This window comes from Chiroxiphia lanceolata, chromosome W (assembly GCF_009829145.1).
Source record: "Chiroxiphia lanceolata isolate bChiLan1 chromosome W, bChiLan1.pri, whole genome shotgun sequence".
Lineage (NCBI taxonomy): Eukaryota > Metazoa > Chordata > Aves > Passeriformes > Pipridae > Chiroxiphia > Chiroxiphia lanceolata.
This window is the reverse complement of record NC_045670.1, coordinates 11,179,915-11,198,172: the sequence shown is the minus strand read 5'-3', so window position 1 is coordinate 11,198,172 and position 18,258 is coordinate 11,179,915. Positions and strand designations below refer to the sequence as shown.

Genomic DNA, 18,258 nt, shown 5'->3' with positions numbered 1-18,258 from the left:
TCTGTGGATGCCCTGTCCCTAGAAGTGTTCAAGGTCAGGCTGGATGGGGCTTTGAGCAACCTGGTCTAGTGGAAGGTGTCCCTGTCCACAGCAGGGGGGTTGGAATGAGATGATCTTTAAGGTCCCTTCCAAACCAAACCATTCTATGATTCCATGAACTAAGAAAATTATCAGCACATACAGAAGTGAAAATGTCAAAGAAGACATTGATAAGACAATGTTAAGAAGAGAGAATTACAAAATAGTTTGCATGCATGAAATAGTTACATATAAGAAGACTGATTCCAGTTTATGTGCTGGAGAAACAGAAAAAACCAAAAGTGTTCTCAAAGAGGAACTGGCACAGAAAAGGGGACTAATAAAAACGTTAGAGAATAATTACAAAAATATTAGGAATTCTCAGATCTTTGCGTTCCATAGCAAAAAGACAAGTCCTGTAGTGAATTTCATAAATCGTTTATTAATTCTGTACACAAGATTAAGAAAGTTTTCCACTTGAAAAGTTATTTTTATATATAACAATCTTTCAGGTGGTAACTCTTTGGGCATATACACTTTTCCTGCTCATTTAAATTCAAGTTAGCACTAACAAAACATTGTTTATAGGTTGGAATGTTCAACTTCTTTCTACTCAGAAGTATAAAAAAAAAGGCTGCCCTATTAATGACCTACCTGAAGAGATGCTTAAGAGGAAGATAGACTTAAAATTGAAATGTTGGAATTCCAAAAGATGTTAATTCACACTGCAGCCCTTGAAAACTTCCACAGAGCAGAACATAAAGGTCAGAATATTGAATACTATAATTTAATTATTTTAACTCCAGGAAGAGAGCTGTAGGGGTGGTACAAGTAAAATACCACATTAGAAAGTGGCCAAGATGAAGATAACAGTTGATATCTGAGTTTTGAGATGTAACAAGAACTAATAGTTTTTGCAGCGGAATGTACCATAAAAACTCCATATAGTGATTTAAAGGGACTAACCAAGCAAAGTAAGGAAACAGTGAAGAAGGGAACTGAGGCAGTAGCCAAGCAACACCAAGTTACTCTATAACCAGGCGTATTGTCTTAAAGAAGTTCATAAGGAAGTCACTTCGAACTTTGGGGGCTCCAGACATGAGATCCCCAATGAAGTCCCTCAGAGATTGTAATGGTTTGGTCTAGGTCTCTTCCTGGCAACCAGGTCTAAACTAAGGAAGTACCATATCCCAGTATTCCATTCTATTTCTTTACGTAAGCAGACATGTAAATAGGAAGGGAGAGAAGGTCGAGCCCTTTCTTCTCTTCTGGCGTACTTGGAGGAAAGTAGCCCTCCCTGTGGCTCCTCCAGCCGTGGGGCTGTGGGGCCTGTGGTTTGTCGATAGGTTGCTGCCTTCTTTCCGAGTTCGAGAAGGAGATGCAGTGACCGTGGATTGAGACGTTTCTGTTTTCTCAAGGAAAGTATTAAGATTTCATTTGTTAGTTCTTTATTATTGGGTATATCTGTTTTTTTCTGGTTTTGGGTGTTGGGAGTTTCTTTCTTATGTGTATACAGTTTTTGTAATTGTATATAAATGTAATATATGTAAATATATATATATATTACATTAGTTCTGTTATCTCGGTTCTCTTAGGTTTTTTGGTTTTTTCCTTTTCCCTTGGTTTTTGGGGGGGAAGCTTTTGCTGTGGTGTTGGGAACTTGGTGGGGATCCAGCTCCAAACCGTCACAGGATATGTATATATGCTAATAAGAGTCAGTAAATGTCATGAATATGTAACAAAAATGTGGGGAACAAAAAATGAATAACCATGTAATGTATAAACTGTAGTGGAGACACCTCTGCGTGCACTTTGGGAAATGATTCCCAGGGCACCCAGCGTGCTGTGATCATGCAGCGCATCGTAATAAAAGAATGCCTGGTTTCTAAAACTGACTAATTGAGTCTTAGAGATTTCTTTAAGAGTTGATTTTAGGCAACAAAGTAATGCCTGTATCAGAGCCAGTACTGTGTTATTGTTACTCCACTGCAAGGCAGCAAGGTACCTGACAGAGCTTCTAACAGGGCACAAGTAGCACTATACCCAGTGAGAGCTGCATTCAGACTATGTGACTTTGTGTCATTACAGCTAAATGCTACTCAGAGCTTCCCAACTGAGAATTGGAAGAATTACTAAGAAATTTGATATTAATTTTTAATTCTATAATTTTTTAAATTTTATATTAATTTGTGGCAGATAAATTCAAAAGAAAAAGCAACAGCAAAGCAGCTTCTTTAATTCTAAGACTGCTTAGGTTTGTAGATTTAATAGAGCTGCTTTCATACTTCAGTTTTAGTCAAGCAGCAAATAGTATATCCTATGCAAATACAAAATAAACTCAAAAGTCAGTCAAAAAATAGCCAGTGAGAACAAAAAAAATAGCCAGTGAGAACAATATAAAACCTTAAACCAGATGTGACTGCTATAGTTGTACGCACGGCAAGTATTAAGGAAAGGTCAGAAAGCCCTGTGCACAACCAAGCTTTGTAAACTTACTGTCAAGAGTTGCTTGTGTTCTAACACTGCTGTGCCCATTCTGTAAACAAAGGAGAAATGGATGAATAAATTATCCTACAGGTACATTAAATTTTCAGACCGAATGACACACAGAACATGCTTCATGCAAAATTCTATATTCAATTCTAAATTGAAAGACCAAAAAGACAAAAAATTAACTTTTTTTACAGCCTTTAATAAAACCACATAATAAAGTTGTCTCAAGTGCAAGGTGTCCTGAACATACAGAATCCCATACACTGCCCATAATACACCCATCAGCAGGACACCATCCCATGTACTGTATATAACACAAACTTCAGATTCACACCAATATGAAAGAAAGAATTGCATTAACATACAGGAAATGGTTGTGCTTTTGATTTAATGCAACTCACAATTTTAACTATACAAGTTACACAGAGACGCTAATTTTTTCAATTGAAAGATAAGACTTGAGAGGCACCAATTGTTGTTTGGATAACGCTGGAGTACAGAAGTAGATAGTCTATGCTTGATCCTCACCAGTACATATGAGCTAGTGCAGAAGACAAGTGTGACAGCCATTACATAACAAAGGCCAGGAGTAAATAAACTTACAAACTCTCACAAGTTCCTTAAATATTTGATAAATTAAATTCTCTTAAACAAACCTACATTCCATATACAAATAGAGTAGGTGCTTTTGAATACTCCTGAGACTCTCTCTGTCCTAGATTAAATCCCTCCCTATGCTTTTTAAAATAAAAGATGTAACTAATTCCCGTTGCCATTTACATCCAACGAAAGAGTAATGCTGGAAGGGTCAAAAACAGTTTGGGATCCATTTGTTAGGTGCCATATTAATTTAATAAATAATATGCCTTTGGATAGAAATTGTCAAGTTATGGCAAAATACCATGACTAATATTTACATACAGAGATAGTTCCTTTTTTAAAAACTAAGCTTCAGGGAAGGAAACTCAACTAGAATGTTGTGTTATTAAGAATAAACGTCAAACAGCAATTTAAGACGTCAAAACCCATAAAAGCAGAGACTCATATATCAAATACAAAAAACAGCTACACAATAGGAAAAGAAAAAACAACAGAGTGGACTTGAGAATCAAAAAATACCACTTGGCTTGGTTAAAATATTACTATATCTGGGTAATACAAGTTTAATATGGATAAGAATATTTCCTCTTTTTCAAAGTCTTATTTCTGAAATTCACTCACTGTATCTGCAACAGGGGTTGGTTCAGACGGAGCCATGGAGCTTTGGTACGCTATCCTACTATGCACAGAAGTCTGGTCATAGGAGGAAGTTGTTACTGGGCTGGTGCTCTGGGATGAGCAGGTCAGACTGGAAGAGCTGATGGCAGAGGTTGTGTAGGTGGAGTCCTGTACTGTATTGGATATTGGCAAAGAGGTATTCAAAGGATCACTGGAAAAAGTAAAAATTATTTATCAAAATGGTAAATGACATCTCAAACACCTTTGTGAAAATATCAGCTCCTATATAGTTATCTAGAACTACTTTAAACATGCAGTCAAATCTACATTATTTATACTAGAAAATCTAATAATGAGAAAAAATATATAATTTTCCTTTGGTCCCCAGTAATCACTGATTCAAAACCATCACCTGCACTAAGCACCATTCATCTTCCTCCTGCCAGCCCAATGAAAACAAGAGTTTACAACACAAGCACTTTTTGGTCATGTTTCCACCTTCTCAAAGGATATATTTATGAACATAAACCAAATTTTTTAAAAAAGTAGATACATAAAGTCTGGTATATGATGAGAAACACCCAGTCTCTTTTTACAATAGAATTCTGTCATTAAAGTAGCTGTCTAACAGAATTATGCGAAGAAGAAAAGTACTTTAAAATGCAGGATTGTTTTACTTTCTAAACAGTTTTTTTTTTTTTTTTTAGTTTATAGAACTAGAAATTAATGTGAAAATTCATTTTTAATAATATTTCTGAATTAGCTTCAGAAAACTTATTGAAGTCAATTTTTGAATGAATAAGGAAGAAAAAATGGGTTACTGGTACGCTGGCATTTATCATTGACCATTTTAGCATTTCAGTAAGAGGTTCTACATACTGAAAGACTAGTTTCTTTTCTCATCCCAAAGAAGCATCAGATTTGTAATCTGGTGCCAATCTACTAATACACATATATGGTACAAGGGTCATCTCTCCTCAACCAAAAGCAGGAAAAAAATCATGCTGTGAGGAACAAACCCTTAAAAAAATTTGAAAATCAGGACAATTAAACACGAGAAAGCAATTCTACAAAGGGTAGCTTAATTATAAAATTATTTACATTCATGTCATCTCCAGCTTCATATCAACCCATCCAGGGAGATTTTGATTGTCATTGGAAAATAAATTTCTCCTTTAAGATGCCATCCACAGAAAACACTTCACAGAATCAGAATCGATTAGGTTGGAAAAGACCTCTGAGATCATTGAGTTCAAACTGTGACCTAACACCACCATGGTCAACTAGACCAGAGCGCTAAGTGCCACATCCAGTCTTTCCTTAAACAGCCCCAGGGAAGGAGACTCCACCACCTCCCTGGGCAGTCCATTCCAATATCTAATCACCCTTTCTGTGAAGAAATTCTTCCTAATGCCCAACCTAAACCTCCCCTGGTGCAGCTTGAGGCTATGTCCTCTTGTCCTGTCACTAGTTGCATGGGAGAAGAGGTTGACCCCCACCTGGCTACAATCTCCTTTCAGATAGTTGTAGAGAGTGATGAGGTCCCCCCTGAGCCTCCTCTTCTCCAGGCTAAACAACCCCACTTCCCTCAGCCACTACTCATAGGACATGTGTTTCAGACCCTTCACCAGGGATTTGCTCCAGCATCTTAATGTCTTTCCTGAATTGAGGGACCCAGAACTGGACACAGCACCTGAGGTGTGGCCTTACCAGTGCTGAGTACAGGGGAAGAATCACTTCTCTGGTCCTGCTGCCACACAATTGCTGATACAGGTCAGGATGCCATTGGCCCTCTTGGCCACCTGGGCACACTGCTGGCTCACGTTCGTTCACCTTACATGTCATCATATTTCCCCCTCCCATTATGTGGTAATTGTGCCTTGATGTTTTTGGCAGTTTTGACCCCTTAAAGAAGACATGCAAGGAGGCAGGAGGGGAACTCACACATACTTTAGAGATTTTGTGTACAAGCTATTGTTGGTTGCCTGGTTGGTATTCTCACTGCTTGAAGTTGATCCTAATTCTGGGAGTGCAGGCTCTGATCCAAACTCCAAAGCTCCAAACTGAACATTTAATCCTGTCACATCTGATGATCCAGGCATTTCCACTGCAGAGGCAGGAATCTTAAAGGAGGAAAAAACCCAGCATAATTCCTTTGCATGCACTATCTGTATTAAAGATATCAGTAGATGACATCCTCTCATCCCTTAACTACAGGCTTCTTCAGTTACTGCCTCAGACTTTGCTGCTAATTAGATCTGTGACAACCCCCCACTTTACATAAATTAACTACATTCTTGTAACCCGAAATAAATTTATCGATGCTGTGCCCTGATCTGGAGCTGAAACAAAAAGCCATACTGTTCTACAATATCAAAGTGTCATCTGTGTCCATCCCCCTCAGCCAATATTAATCTTGTGGCTACTAAGTCAATCCAAAAGTCACACAGCAACAGTCATTTTCCATGCAGAGCAATCAGATATGTGCTTGGAAAAGACAACACTGTATTTTGAACCTAAAAACTATTCAGCTTTGAATTTTCTGCTTTATAAACAAGAAACAGAACATGGTCTTTGCTTTCCTTCTCCCTAGAAACTGATATATAGAATCATTTAGGTTGGAAAAGACCCTTGAGATCATAAAGTCCCACCATTAATCCAGCATTGCCAGGTCCACAACTAAACCATATCCCTAAGCACCACATCTACGTGGCTTTTAAATCCCTCCAGGAATGGTGACTATTCCAATGCTTGACAACCCTTTCTGTGAAAAAATTTTTCCTACTATCCAATCTAAATCTCCCCTAGTGCAACTTCAGTCCATTTCCTCTCATCTTGTCACTCGTTACCTGGAAGAAGACACCACCCCCCACCTGGCTACAACCTCCTTTCAGGTAGTTGTAGAGAGCAATAAGGTCCCCCCTGAACCTCCTCTTCTCCAGGCTAAACAACCCCAGCTCCCTCAGCCACTACTCATAAGACTTGTGCTCCAGCCCCTTCCCCAGCTCCATTTCCTTCTTTGGACTTGCTCCAGCCCCTCAATTTCTTTTTTGCAGTGAGGGGCCCAAAACTGGACACAGGATTCAAGGTGTGGCCTCACCAGTGCCAAGTACAGAGGGACAATAACTTCCCCGGTTATGCTGGCCACACTATTGCTGATACAAGCTTTTGTATGTTTATATGTTTACTAAGGACAAACTCAATTACCCACCTTGGATGATGGAATTATCCTCCGTTTTGGTGGTTTTATCTGCTTCTGCTGGTTTTGGTGGGCAGTAACTGCCTGGTTATCCATAGATATAGTGGAGAGCTGTAACATTTTGCTAACAGCTGTAGAAGTGTCTACTGGTGATGGCTTGTGGAGTTTTACCTGGGAGGAGAAGGATTCCAGCCCAGGAGGAGAAACAGGGACTGCCTGTGTTTGTTGTTGCTGTCGCTGGGCCAGATGGTTCAGAACTGGGGAGGGTTCAGGCTGGGATTTCAAGTCTGGTCAGTATTGGGAAAAAGAAATATCAAAATTAAAGCATTGAACTCTGTTATTCATGCTTCTACCCTTTTTGAAAGAATGTGGGTGACTTGACACACTGGACAGCTAAGATTTTATAGAATGTGCAAGTCTTTCAGACATCACACAAGTTTCATATTTAATATTACCATTGTAATAATAAGGCCAACACCTAATCACAGAATCACAGAATTGATCAGGCTGGAAAAGACCTCCGAGATCATCAAGTCCAACCCTTGATCCAACACCGCCGTGGTTACTAGACCATGGCACTGATGCCACATCCAGTCTCATCTTAAAAACCTCCAGGGACAGAGAATCCACCACTTCCCTGGGCAGCCCATTCCAATGTCTGATTACTCTCTCTGTAAAAATTTTTTCCTAATATTCAACCTAAACCTCCCCTGGCACAGCTTAAGACCAAGCCCTCTTGACCTACTGCTGTTTGCCTGGGAGAAGAGCCCGATGCCCACTTGGCTACAACTTCCTTTCAGGGAGTTGTAGAGAGTGATGAGGTCTCCCCTGAGCCTCCTCTTCTCCAGGCTAAACAACCCCAGTTCCCTCAACCACTCCTCATAGGACTTCTGCTCGAGTCCCTTCACCAGCCTCGTTGCTCTTCTCTGGACCTGCTCCAGCACCTCAGTATCCTTCCTGAACTGAGGGGCCCAGAGCTGGACACAGCACTTGAGGTGTGGCCTCACCAGCACTGAGTCCAGGGGAAGAATCACTTCCTTGGTCCTGCTGGCCACACTGTTCCTGAGCCAGGCCAGGATGCCATTTGCCTTCTTGGCCACCTGGGCACACTGCTGGCTCATGTTCAGCTTCCTGTCAATATTCTCGACTTTATTTAAACAACTGTGGGCAAGCATTATTAAGAATCATAGAAATGTTTAGGTTGGAAAAGATGTCTAAGATCAAGTCCTACCGTTAACCCAGCATTGCCAAGTCCACAACTAAACCATGTCCCTAAGCACCACATCTACATGGTTTTTAAATCCCTCCAGGAATGGTGACTATTCCAATGCTTGACAACCCTTTCTGTGAAAAAATTTTTCCTACTATCCAATCTAAATCTCCCCTAGTGCAACTTCAGTCCATTTCCTCTCATCTTGTCACTCGTTACCTGGAAGAAGACACCACCCCCCACCTGGCTACAACCTCCTTTCAGGTAGTTGTAGAGAGCAATAAGGTCCCCCCTGAACCTCCTCTTCTCCAGGCTAAACAACCCCAGCTCCCTCAGCCACTACTCATAAGACTTGTGCTCCAGCCCCTTCCCCAGCTCCATTTCCTTCTTTGGACTTGCTCCAGCCCCTCAATTTCTTTTTTGCAGTGAGGGGCCCAAAACTGGACACAGGATTCAAGGTGTGGCCTCACCAGTGCCAAGTACAGAGGGACAATAACTTCCCTGGTTATACTGGTCACACTATTGCTGATACAAGCCAGGATGCCATTGGCCTTCTTGGTCACTGGGCACACGCTGGCTCATGTTCAGCTGGTTGTCAATCCATGTCCTTTTCTGACAGGGAGCTTTCCAGCCACTCTGTCCCCGGCCTGTAGCACTGCATGGGGTTGTTGTGACCCAAGTGCAGGACCCAGCACTTGGCACTGTTGAACCTCATAGAATTGGCCTTGAACCATTGATTCAGCCTGTCCAGATCCCTCCTACCCTCTAGCAGATCAACACTCCCACCCAACCTGGCATTGTCTGCAAAGTTACCGACCTAGCCAACAGTGCACCTGCCCAAGCTATGAGCAGCCAGTTTCCCCAGGAGAATATTGTGGGAGACAGTGTCAAAGGCTTTATTAAAGTCCAGATAGACACATCCACAGCCTTTCCCTCATCCCTGTACCTGGCGCATGATGGCACTAAAGATGATATACTCAATGACCTTCCCCAGCACCAAGGTCAGGCTGACAGGCCTGAAGTTCCCCAAATCCTCCTTCCAACCCTTCTTGTGGATGGGCATCACATTTGCTAAACTCCAGTCTTCAGGGACCTCCCTGGTAAGCCAAGACTGCTCATAAATGATTGAAAGGGGCTTGGTGGGGCAGGAAGAATGTGACAAGGAATCATGGGAGTAGTAGTTTTCTGGGTTCTCACGCATGCTCATTTAATACTTGATTGTCATTGGTTGAAAGATCACGTGACATGTTTAAGCGCTGTATTTAAACCGAAGTGTTTTGAAATAAACTTCAGTTCTGCTCGGGCATTCATGTCTGAGTGCGGTTCGTGCCTTAAACAACACCTTATATGGCTGCCCGCATCGGCACAACAGCAGGTTACCGGGAACCAGGAGCAGCAAGCTCTGGGGAACCTGTCCAGAGGTGTCCATCTCGCCAGGATTAAAAAGGAAGAATACAGCACGCTGGATTACCTCTGCAAAAGGGACAAAAAAGGAAGAAAAAAGGACCGGAAGAAAAGACAACAGAGCTTCAGCACACAGAGGTAACCAGAAACTGGCAAAATGGGAGGGAGGAATTCTCATAAGAGGACGTTTTCCTTAGAAATTAAAAAGACAGCTGAAGCTATAACCCATTTTTTAAAAGAACAGAACAGAAATATAGAAAGAAATAGACTTTGGGACTTAATGTATTGGATTTCTATAAATGAACCAGCTTTACCTTTAACTGGCATTCACCAAGTGTTATCTTGGAGGAAAATAGGAAGCAAGTTAATTAAAAAAACAAGTGAATGGGATATAGAAGCTATCAAAAATTTAGCAGCATGGAGAGAGGTTATGACTGCCTTGAACTTACATTACAAAGAAGCAAAAACAGCCAGGACAGCGGACCTTTTTGCCCCAGCCCCCCAATGACCGCGTGGCCTGAAACCAATAGAGCAGGGACGGTGCACCTTAGCGGAGAAAGATGGGGGGGAGGGGGAGCCCTGGGCGGGGAGAGTGCAGCGGCAGCGTGTAGTCTGGGAGCACATGGCGCTGGGTTCACCCTGGAACCATGTGCTCCTTTTACCCCCTCCCCCCAGCCGCCGCCATTGGCGCGTGTCCGGGGTCGGGCACGGCGCTCGCCACGGGCGGTGCACCCCACACGTGCGCGGCCGTGTGGCCTCCCGCCGCGCCGTGCATGGTCCCTACAGCGGGGGTTCCGTTGCCGACCGGGGCTGCCATGGGATCCTGTGCCTCTCGGCACGGGGCTGGGGGAGTGGCGGTCCCGTGGCTTGCGGCCGGATCCGTGGCAGAGCCGCTCACGGCCGCGCCCCCTCCCCCCGGGCTGGGGGGGGAATGGCGCGGGGTCGGCGACTGGGGCTTTGCCTGGGGTGCCCGCCGCCCAAGCAGGCAGCGTGGCCGGCGGGTAGTTTCGTTGAGAGACCACCCGCGGCCGCTTCGCCCACCCCGGTTGTAGCAGCCCCTGCACTGCAGGCACCGGGAGCCGCCGGTTTTGCAGCGGTGCCGGGACAGCCTGGGGCCGGGGCGGCGGCGGCGTGGGGAGCTGCCAGCTTCATGCCGGCGGCCGCAGCTGCAGCCGCTGCCTTGCAGCTTACGGCTGCGCCCCCCGCACCATACGCCGGGCCAGGCGGAACGGTGGCCGAGGGGGCTGGGGCGGTGGCTGGGTTAGGCGGCGTGGCAGCGGCTGCGCCGCGGCAGAGCGGAACGCTGGCGGGGGTACAGAGCACCAGTGCCGGCGCTGTGGGGGCTGCACCCGGGGGGCAACAGGCGAGCTGCCATTACAGGGGTCAAGAGAATTTGCTATCTCCCTTTAGCTATGCGGCGGCCGTGAGACCACCGCAGAGAGAGTGCAGGGACGCGGCCGGGCGGCTGGGGCTCGGGGCTAGGGCACCAGCAGCAGCGGGGGCTGTGACGAAAGAGCAACGGAAGGACTGCTGTTGCGGGGGTCAGGGCGGTCCACTAACACCCTTTGGCTGCGCAGCGGCCATGAGGCCGCTGCAGAACAACCACGCAGCAATATGGACACAGCAAGCTTGCTCTGGCCGTGAGGCGGAAGTGAAAGTGCCTTTTCCATCACCACCAGTTCAAACAACTCACAATAAATGCACAAGAGTTAAAGCATCACCATGGCTCTCCTACCAAGAAACCAACCCACAGCCTTTGCCAGCCTCAGAACAGCTTCTACACCAAAGACGGCCTGATGGAGGAGGAAGAAGAGAAATTGACGCCCTAGAAAGCTTAGCCGAGCTGTGGCAAACTGAACTCAGCGAGACGACAGAACCAGAAAAAAGACAAGCAGTTTTGGATCCTGCAAAAGAGGAAGAACAGCAAATGTGGTTACAGCTACTACTTCAGCTCAAGGAAAAGGATGCAGACTGGGAAAGCACACAGAACATCTGCCGGCCCAAGCACAGACCATCAGCAAAGTCAAAGCTACCGACTTTGAAGTGGACAGTATGTGTGCTGACTGCATTGCTGGTGATGACAGCTGTTGGTTTTGTACTGCAAGAATTTCAGCTGGGACAACACAATCCACCTACTGACAGAACAAACAATCTAGAGGTAACATTGCAAAACACAACAGACATACAGCTATCAGCTACCATGTTTAATTTTCTAAGTCACAAAAGGACAACTTTACTAATTGACAGATTATTTGCTATTATAAAAAGTTCTTTTGTGTTACAGGGGGTAAGAATAATAAGAGGGGCCCCAAATCAAGTATTTACTTCTCACTATTTTAAAATGCTGTTAGACAATATACACAACATGTGCCATACACAACATGGAAAGTCAAACTAGTAGCAAAGAAACGACCAGTTACAATTTCAACTGCAGAAACACAGAATTCTTTATACACAGTCACTGCAAGAGCCTTAAGAAAGCAAAACAAACAAAACCCTCATACAACAGAAGCCCAAAAATGCTCCACAAAGTTGCAACATACATCAATACACACCTCTAAATCCACTCAAAACACAAACATGCATAAATTGGCCTATACCCAAATTAAACAATTAGAATGGGAGGCAAAGACAGGAATATCAAACATTTTTAACAGCAGAACAGATATAACCTCACAATGGCCCTTAAAAAACATCCAAACCTATTTAACAAGTTTTCTTAAACTAGCATCCCCAAAGCAAAACACAAACATTATAACCAGCAATAACCCAGACATAAACTCTGTTTCCATTGGACCCACTGAAATCACTCATTCTGTAGAACAGAGACTGCCTCTGTCAAAGAGAAAGTCAATTGACAGCAGATTTTTCCCAAAGGCAGTTTTATTGCAGCTGAACCCACAAGTGACCCAAGAAACAGGTAGCCCTAAATCAATAAAACAATGACCTTTCCTTAAAACAGAGGTAATGCATTTACATACACTACTAGAAAACCATATAAACACAGCCTCACTATGTACAGAAACCCTTTCACTAATCTATCAATCTCTCAAACCTAAAGAAAGATGGATTTTCATGCTTTTTACCCCTATCTCAGAGTTAGAAAAGAATGAAGTTTTTGAAAACCAAGATTTTACAACTTACTTTTTAGTTAAGGAAAAGGGTAAAAAATACTTGCATGATTGCCTTTGCAAAAAAGGAAATAATGTGTTGCCCCTTAAACATAATAACAGTAGTTTACTGCTTAACAATTGGGTGGAATTAGATTTTGTCATTTTCTGCTGCTATTCCTGTTCCTATGGAAACTTTCCTACTAACTCCTTGGCTAAACGAATAAGTAATTTACCTTTGGGTGAGGAAGACGACAAGCAAACCCCTCACTCAGAATCTCCTTTTTTACATAACGTGGAAAAGGAAGGCAGGACATGGTGAACTAAAACTTTGCTAACTATTCACTCATACCGCTGCATTTTGCATTGTCAAGAAGATATAAGTTTTGCTTGTAACATTTGTAGTTTTTTGCCTTCAAATCAGTTTTCTTAAAAGTGTTGTAAATTGTTTTCTTGACAATGAAAATAAAGGGTAGAGGGTAGTTTAAAAACATTTACACACGGAATGAAATTTAACATCTCACCATCTTAAAGCCCAGTATGTTCATTAATTCATATTTTTTAAATGTAGAGCTGGCTGATACAAAGCTTTTATTTGGTTTGGCAGTTTCATGTTCTTCTAGCTGTGATGGAGTGTGCAGGATGAACCTTTTATCAATCAGCAAACAAAGTTGCTACACATTACGGAAACTGGAGCAATATGGACAATTTACTAGGGAGCTAGATTTAAGCTAAATAAATTCACATACAGGCTGTTTCAGCATCAATTGCATGCTGATTACCAATCAGTTACTGAACTCAAGGTAAAGAAAAGGATTTGAAACCTTCTGCTTCATAGTATAAAAAGAGAGAAAAATTCTCCTTATTGCCTAAAAGCCTTTGTAATTATTTTTCACTATGTAAATTAGTGTCATTTTAACCAAGAACATTTAAGTTTATCTCCACAAAACCAGAACACTACAGCTTCAAAAATTTTCCCTATTTTTCATTCAATTCCCAATAACTTTAAAAATAAAAATTATTAGAAGTTATTAAATTCTCAAATGCATCCACATACATGCAATTATCACAATAATGTTATTCAAATAATAAGTATAGAATCTTAAACATCCCCATATTTGTTACATTCAAACATTCTCAAAACATTTTGCTGTCACAAAACAACATACATAATGTCAACAAGAGTGCAAAATAGCTGCTTGAAAATCACAACTACCTAAGAGACTGGATTAAACCTGGTTATAGTTGCTCTAACTGATGTTATTAGAAATGGAGACTGTAAAACGTTCCAGAAAAATTCAACAGGACCAACAATAAAATCTCCAAAGAAAACTACACAACAAAAGATTATCTTTAAAGCCTTCAACCAAAAAGCAAAAGACACTATAACATAGAGTGAATCACTGCTATTACTTCAAAAACTACAGATCCACCTGATCCTCGCATCTATTCCTGCCCACCTTTCATCTAAAATAGACTGAACTGTTATTAACATGTTTGCCAAGATTGTTTTTAAGGATAAAGAACAACTACAAGAAATGAACAAGTTTGAGACCACCTGCATCTGAACAAAGGACAATTGAACAATAAGGTACAAACCTTGGACCAGGTTCTATACAAGTCTACAACTTACTCATGTACTTAGCACATTTAAGTTGTTTTGTAATTAAGCTAAGAATGTTATAATTGATTCATGCTATGCTACAGAGTTACTTTCACATCTCGAAGTCTCCTTCCTTCGAGATTTCACTAACCCTCATTTACCTAGAACAATACACACCACATAATTCCTTGTTAATCACACAGAATCTCTCACATAAAACACATCCATTCACACACACATTCCAAATAGAATAATACAACTACACACAAAAAATGCTTCAAAGGCAAAAAAGAAGGGGATCAGGAACACTTATAGGAACATCATATGTTCTAAATTTCTTAAACTGTGATGATGCAAACCATTGCAGGTATGAATACCAACATAAAACTAAAATGCTTTCACCTTCCAAAGCACCAATTGTGATTGAAGGTCTAGTATCTAGGCAATGATCAAGACCAGTAGATTTCATAAATGGAGGGGAGATATATGCCTGTGTATCAAGGAGTGCTAAATTGCGGGAGGTTCCTTCTGGCGGTATCAGGCCTTATATTGGCCCTCCCCTTCAACAGAAGCAATCACCAGATAAAATGAGTAAAGAAATTAGATTTAAAGAAACACAACCAACAATAGTAAAAGGAACACATCACACATTAAGAAACATACTCTAAAAACACAAAAAAAGGGGGGGAAAGAGATATGGATCTAGTCCCTATATGTGTAAATCTACATTAACACTTCTTCAAAACAGGAACAATCACAAAGAAGCAATAAATGATACAACAGAACCAAAAGAAACACACAAACAGTAACCAATACAAAACCAAAACTCCATGATTCTAACACAATAAAGGGTTTAAGAATGCATGTGTGAGGAGAGAATGAAACGGTGGCCACTGGAGTATGAATGAAAAAGTTGAGTGGACATATGTATGTGTGTGTGAACGCAATATACTTTATAGCAAGACGTTTTAAACATTACCTCAAAGAACACCACCTCAAACACAACATCTACAACCCAACACATTTCCCTTTCAAATAAAGATGATGCCATTACACAAAGTCACCCTCAGATAAAAGGTTATACACATTTTCAAACCCTGGATAATTTGAGGTTGCTTGAATATTGCACGAACCAATAAAGTTGTAAACAGTTCAATAAAGGCCTTGTGACGATAGGCCCTGGTTTTTATAAATAGTTGAAATAAGATTGGTTATGATAAGAATGTTTAAAAACTTATTGTTTCACAACTTGTTAATTAAACAGAGAGAGGGGAGATGTGGCAGGAAGAATGTGACAAGGAATCATGGGAGTAGTAGTTTTCTGGGTTCTCATGCATGCTCAATCAATACTTGATTGTCATTGTGACATATGATAGTGTGACAAGTCTGCCCTCTGAAAGTCCAAGGTAGCAGTTCTGCTAATCCTTGTCCTCACTTCTCCAAGAATCCAAAACTCTATCATTTCGTGGTCACTGTGCTCAAGACAGCCTCTGATCACCACAACACCCACCAGTCTTTCTCTGTTCACAAACAGTAGGTCCAGTGGGACACCTTCCCTAGTTGGCTCACTCACCAGCTGTGTCAGTTCTCTTCCACACACTCCGGAAACCTCCTAGACTGTTTCTTCTCTGCTATGTTGTATTTACAGAACATATCTGGCAAGTTGAAGTCCCCCATGAGAACAAGGGCCAGCAATCATGAGACTTCCCCCAACTGCTTATAGAATATTTTTTCGCTGCCTCTTCATCCTGGTTGGGTGGTCTATAACAGACTCCTGCTACAATATCTGCCTCATTGGCCTTCCCTCAGATTCCTTCCCATGAACACTCAGTTGTCACGATCATCAAGCTCCAGACAATCAAGACATTCCCTAACACACAGGGCTACCCCTCCATCTCTCCTTCTTTGCCTGTCCCTTCTGAAGAGTTTATAGCCATCCATTGCAGTTTTCTGGTTGTGTGAATCATCATCCCACCATGTTTCCATGATGGCAGTGTTATAGGTTAGAAATCCAGGAGAATTTTTCTTCCCCCTGTCCCCCACTGTAAGAAAGACGGAGTAGGAATGAAAAAAAAGGTCAATTAGCCTTACAAAAGAATCTAGCTGGCCAAGCTGCATCCCTACCGAATGGCCCATCAGAGGCTGGGGGGAGAAGGGAGGAGTTTTGGGAGGGAGTGGCTGGCTCTTGTCAGAGGGGAGAGATCAGACTGCAGGGTTCACTCTGGAGAAGGGAGACAGTCTGTGTGCGGGCAGTTTTGGGAGAGGGGAGCCCTGAGGTCGGTTTTCTTTCGCTGGCCTCGGCTTCCTTGTAGGCTGCCTTTGCCTCTGGCCCGAGTTTTGGTGTGTTTTCATCGGAGAGGTCTCTGTGCTCGCTGGGAGAAAAGGAGGAGCTTTGGGGTACCGTCATCTGAGAACAACAGTGAGTCTTGTGGGGGTGGACTGCTTTTCCTTCTGCCCTTCTTCCATTGGGAGAAGGGCCCCCCCGTTGTTTTTTTTTTTTGGCTTCTCCTGCGATCCGAGACCACCCCCCAGACCCCTCTCCCCACGTGGTGACCGCCAGAGCCCGACAGCACCCCCTGCAGGTCAACGCAGAGAACTGCAGGCTCTACACCTCCAGTGATCCAACAGCCCCCCCTGCAGGTCAACACAGAGAACTGCAGGCTCTACACCTCCAGTGACCCAACAGCACCCCCTGCAGGCCACAATTAGGACTGCGCTAAAGGACAGAGAAGTATTCATTCAGACTTTTTTTTGTTTGTTTTTTTTTCTTTTGTTTGAAGGGGAGTTTTTGGGTACAGGACTATTGCCTAGGGGTTTTTTTGTGTTCTGTTACTGTTCTTGCCAACATACATATATCTTTTAATAAAGAGTTGTTATTTCTTCTGTTTTTCCCACACTTCCTCAATTAAAACCCCTTAATTTTGAATTCACAATTACTGAGAGAGAGGAGTTTGGTTTGTCTCTTAACTCATCGTCTTTAGCAAACTTTCCAGTCTCTTCAAACTGAGACAGGCAGCCATGTCATAGTTTTCCTGCTATACAATGGCTTCTAGCTCCTCCTGTTTGTTGCCCATGCTGTGGGCATTGGTGTAGATCCACTTCAGTCATGCCACTTTTTTGGGGGGGAGAAGCCCCAATTCATGTGTGATCATTCTCAGGCACTTCTGGGATTTCTAACACATCAGTAACCTTTGTGTCTTTGCTACCACATGGATCTCCATCCCCTACCTCCACTGAGGTGGCAGACCAAAGGACCTCACTGGCACAGCGTATCTCAAACATTGGTGTGCTGCCCATAGGCTTCTCTAGTGAGCCTGGCTTTATCCCCTTCCCCCTTTGAATCTAGTTTAAAGATCTCTCAATGAGCCCTGCTAACTCCTGTGCAAAGATCCTTTTCCCCCTTTGAGACAGGTGAACTCCTCTGTTGCCAGTAGGCCTGGTGTCATATAAACTGACCTGTGATCAAAACGAAACAAAATTCTGCCGGTGACACCAGGCTCAGAGCTAGGTATCAATCTGCTGGCTCTTCCTGTTTCTTCTCTCATCATTGCCTGCAACTGGAAGGGCAGAGAAGAACACTTCTTGTGCTCCTGATCCCTTAACCAGTCACCCCAAAGGCCTGAAGTCTCTCTTGATTGCCCTTGCAACTTCATTGCTGCTTACCTGAAAAAATCAATAATCTGAGTGTCGCACCAGCATAGAAAGCTTTCTCACCACATCTTTTACCTGGGCCCCAGGGAGGCAACTGACTTCTTTAAGAAGTGGGTCCAGTCTGCATATGAGGCCTTCTGTTCCCTTCAGAAGGGAGTCTACTATAACAATGACTGGTCTTTTTTTCTTTATGGAAGCAGTCTTGATGCAGGGCATAGGCTGACTTAACCTCAGCAACACCTGCATGCTAGATATACTATTGTCTTTTGTCACTGTTCAGTTCCACTTGCAGAGCCTTGTACCTATTATGCCAGGGCACCTGGGGAGGTGGGGTAGTCACAGATGAGAGGTG

General features: G+C 42.8%; 1 protein-coding gene and 1 non-coding gene across 2 annotated transcripts in view; both read right to left on the bottom strand.

Moving 5' to 3' along the window:
• The window catches only part of LOC116780027 (ubiquitin-associated protein 2-like), a 136,390-nt gene that overhangs the window by 58,583 nt on the left and 59,549 nt on the right, over positions 1-18,258 (bottom strand). The window contains exons 12-15 of the mRNA XM_032674529.1: positions 6,941-7,215; positions 5,674-5,852; positions 3,733-3,940; positions 2,515-2,554 (exon numbers count right to left, since the gene is read on the bottom strand). Of these exons, the coding sequence (XP_032530420.1) occupies positions 2,515-2,554; positions 3,733-3,940; positions 5,674-5,852; positions 6,941-7,215 (702 nt within the window). The remainder of the gene's footprint in view (positions 1-2,514; positions 2,555-3,732; positions 3,941-5,673; positions 5,853-6,940; positions 7,216-18,258) is intronic.
• On the bottom strand, positions 6,163-6,245 carry LOC116780093. The gene has a single exon (XR_004354325.1). It is a non-coding gene; the product is annotated as a small nucleolar RNA SNORD121A (small nucleolar RNA).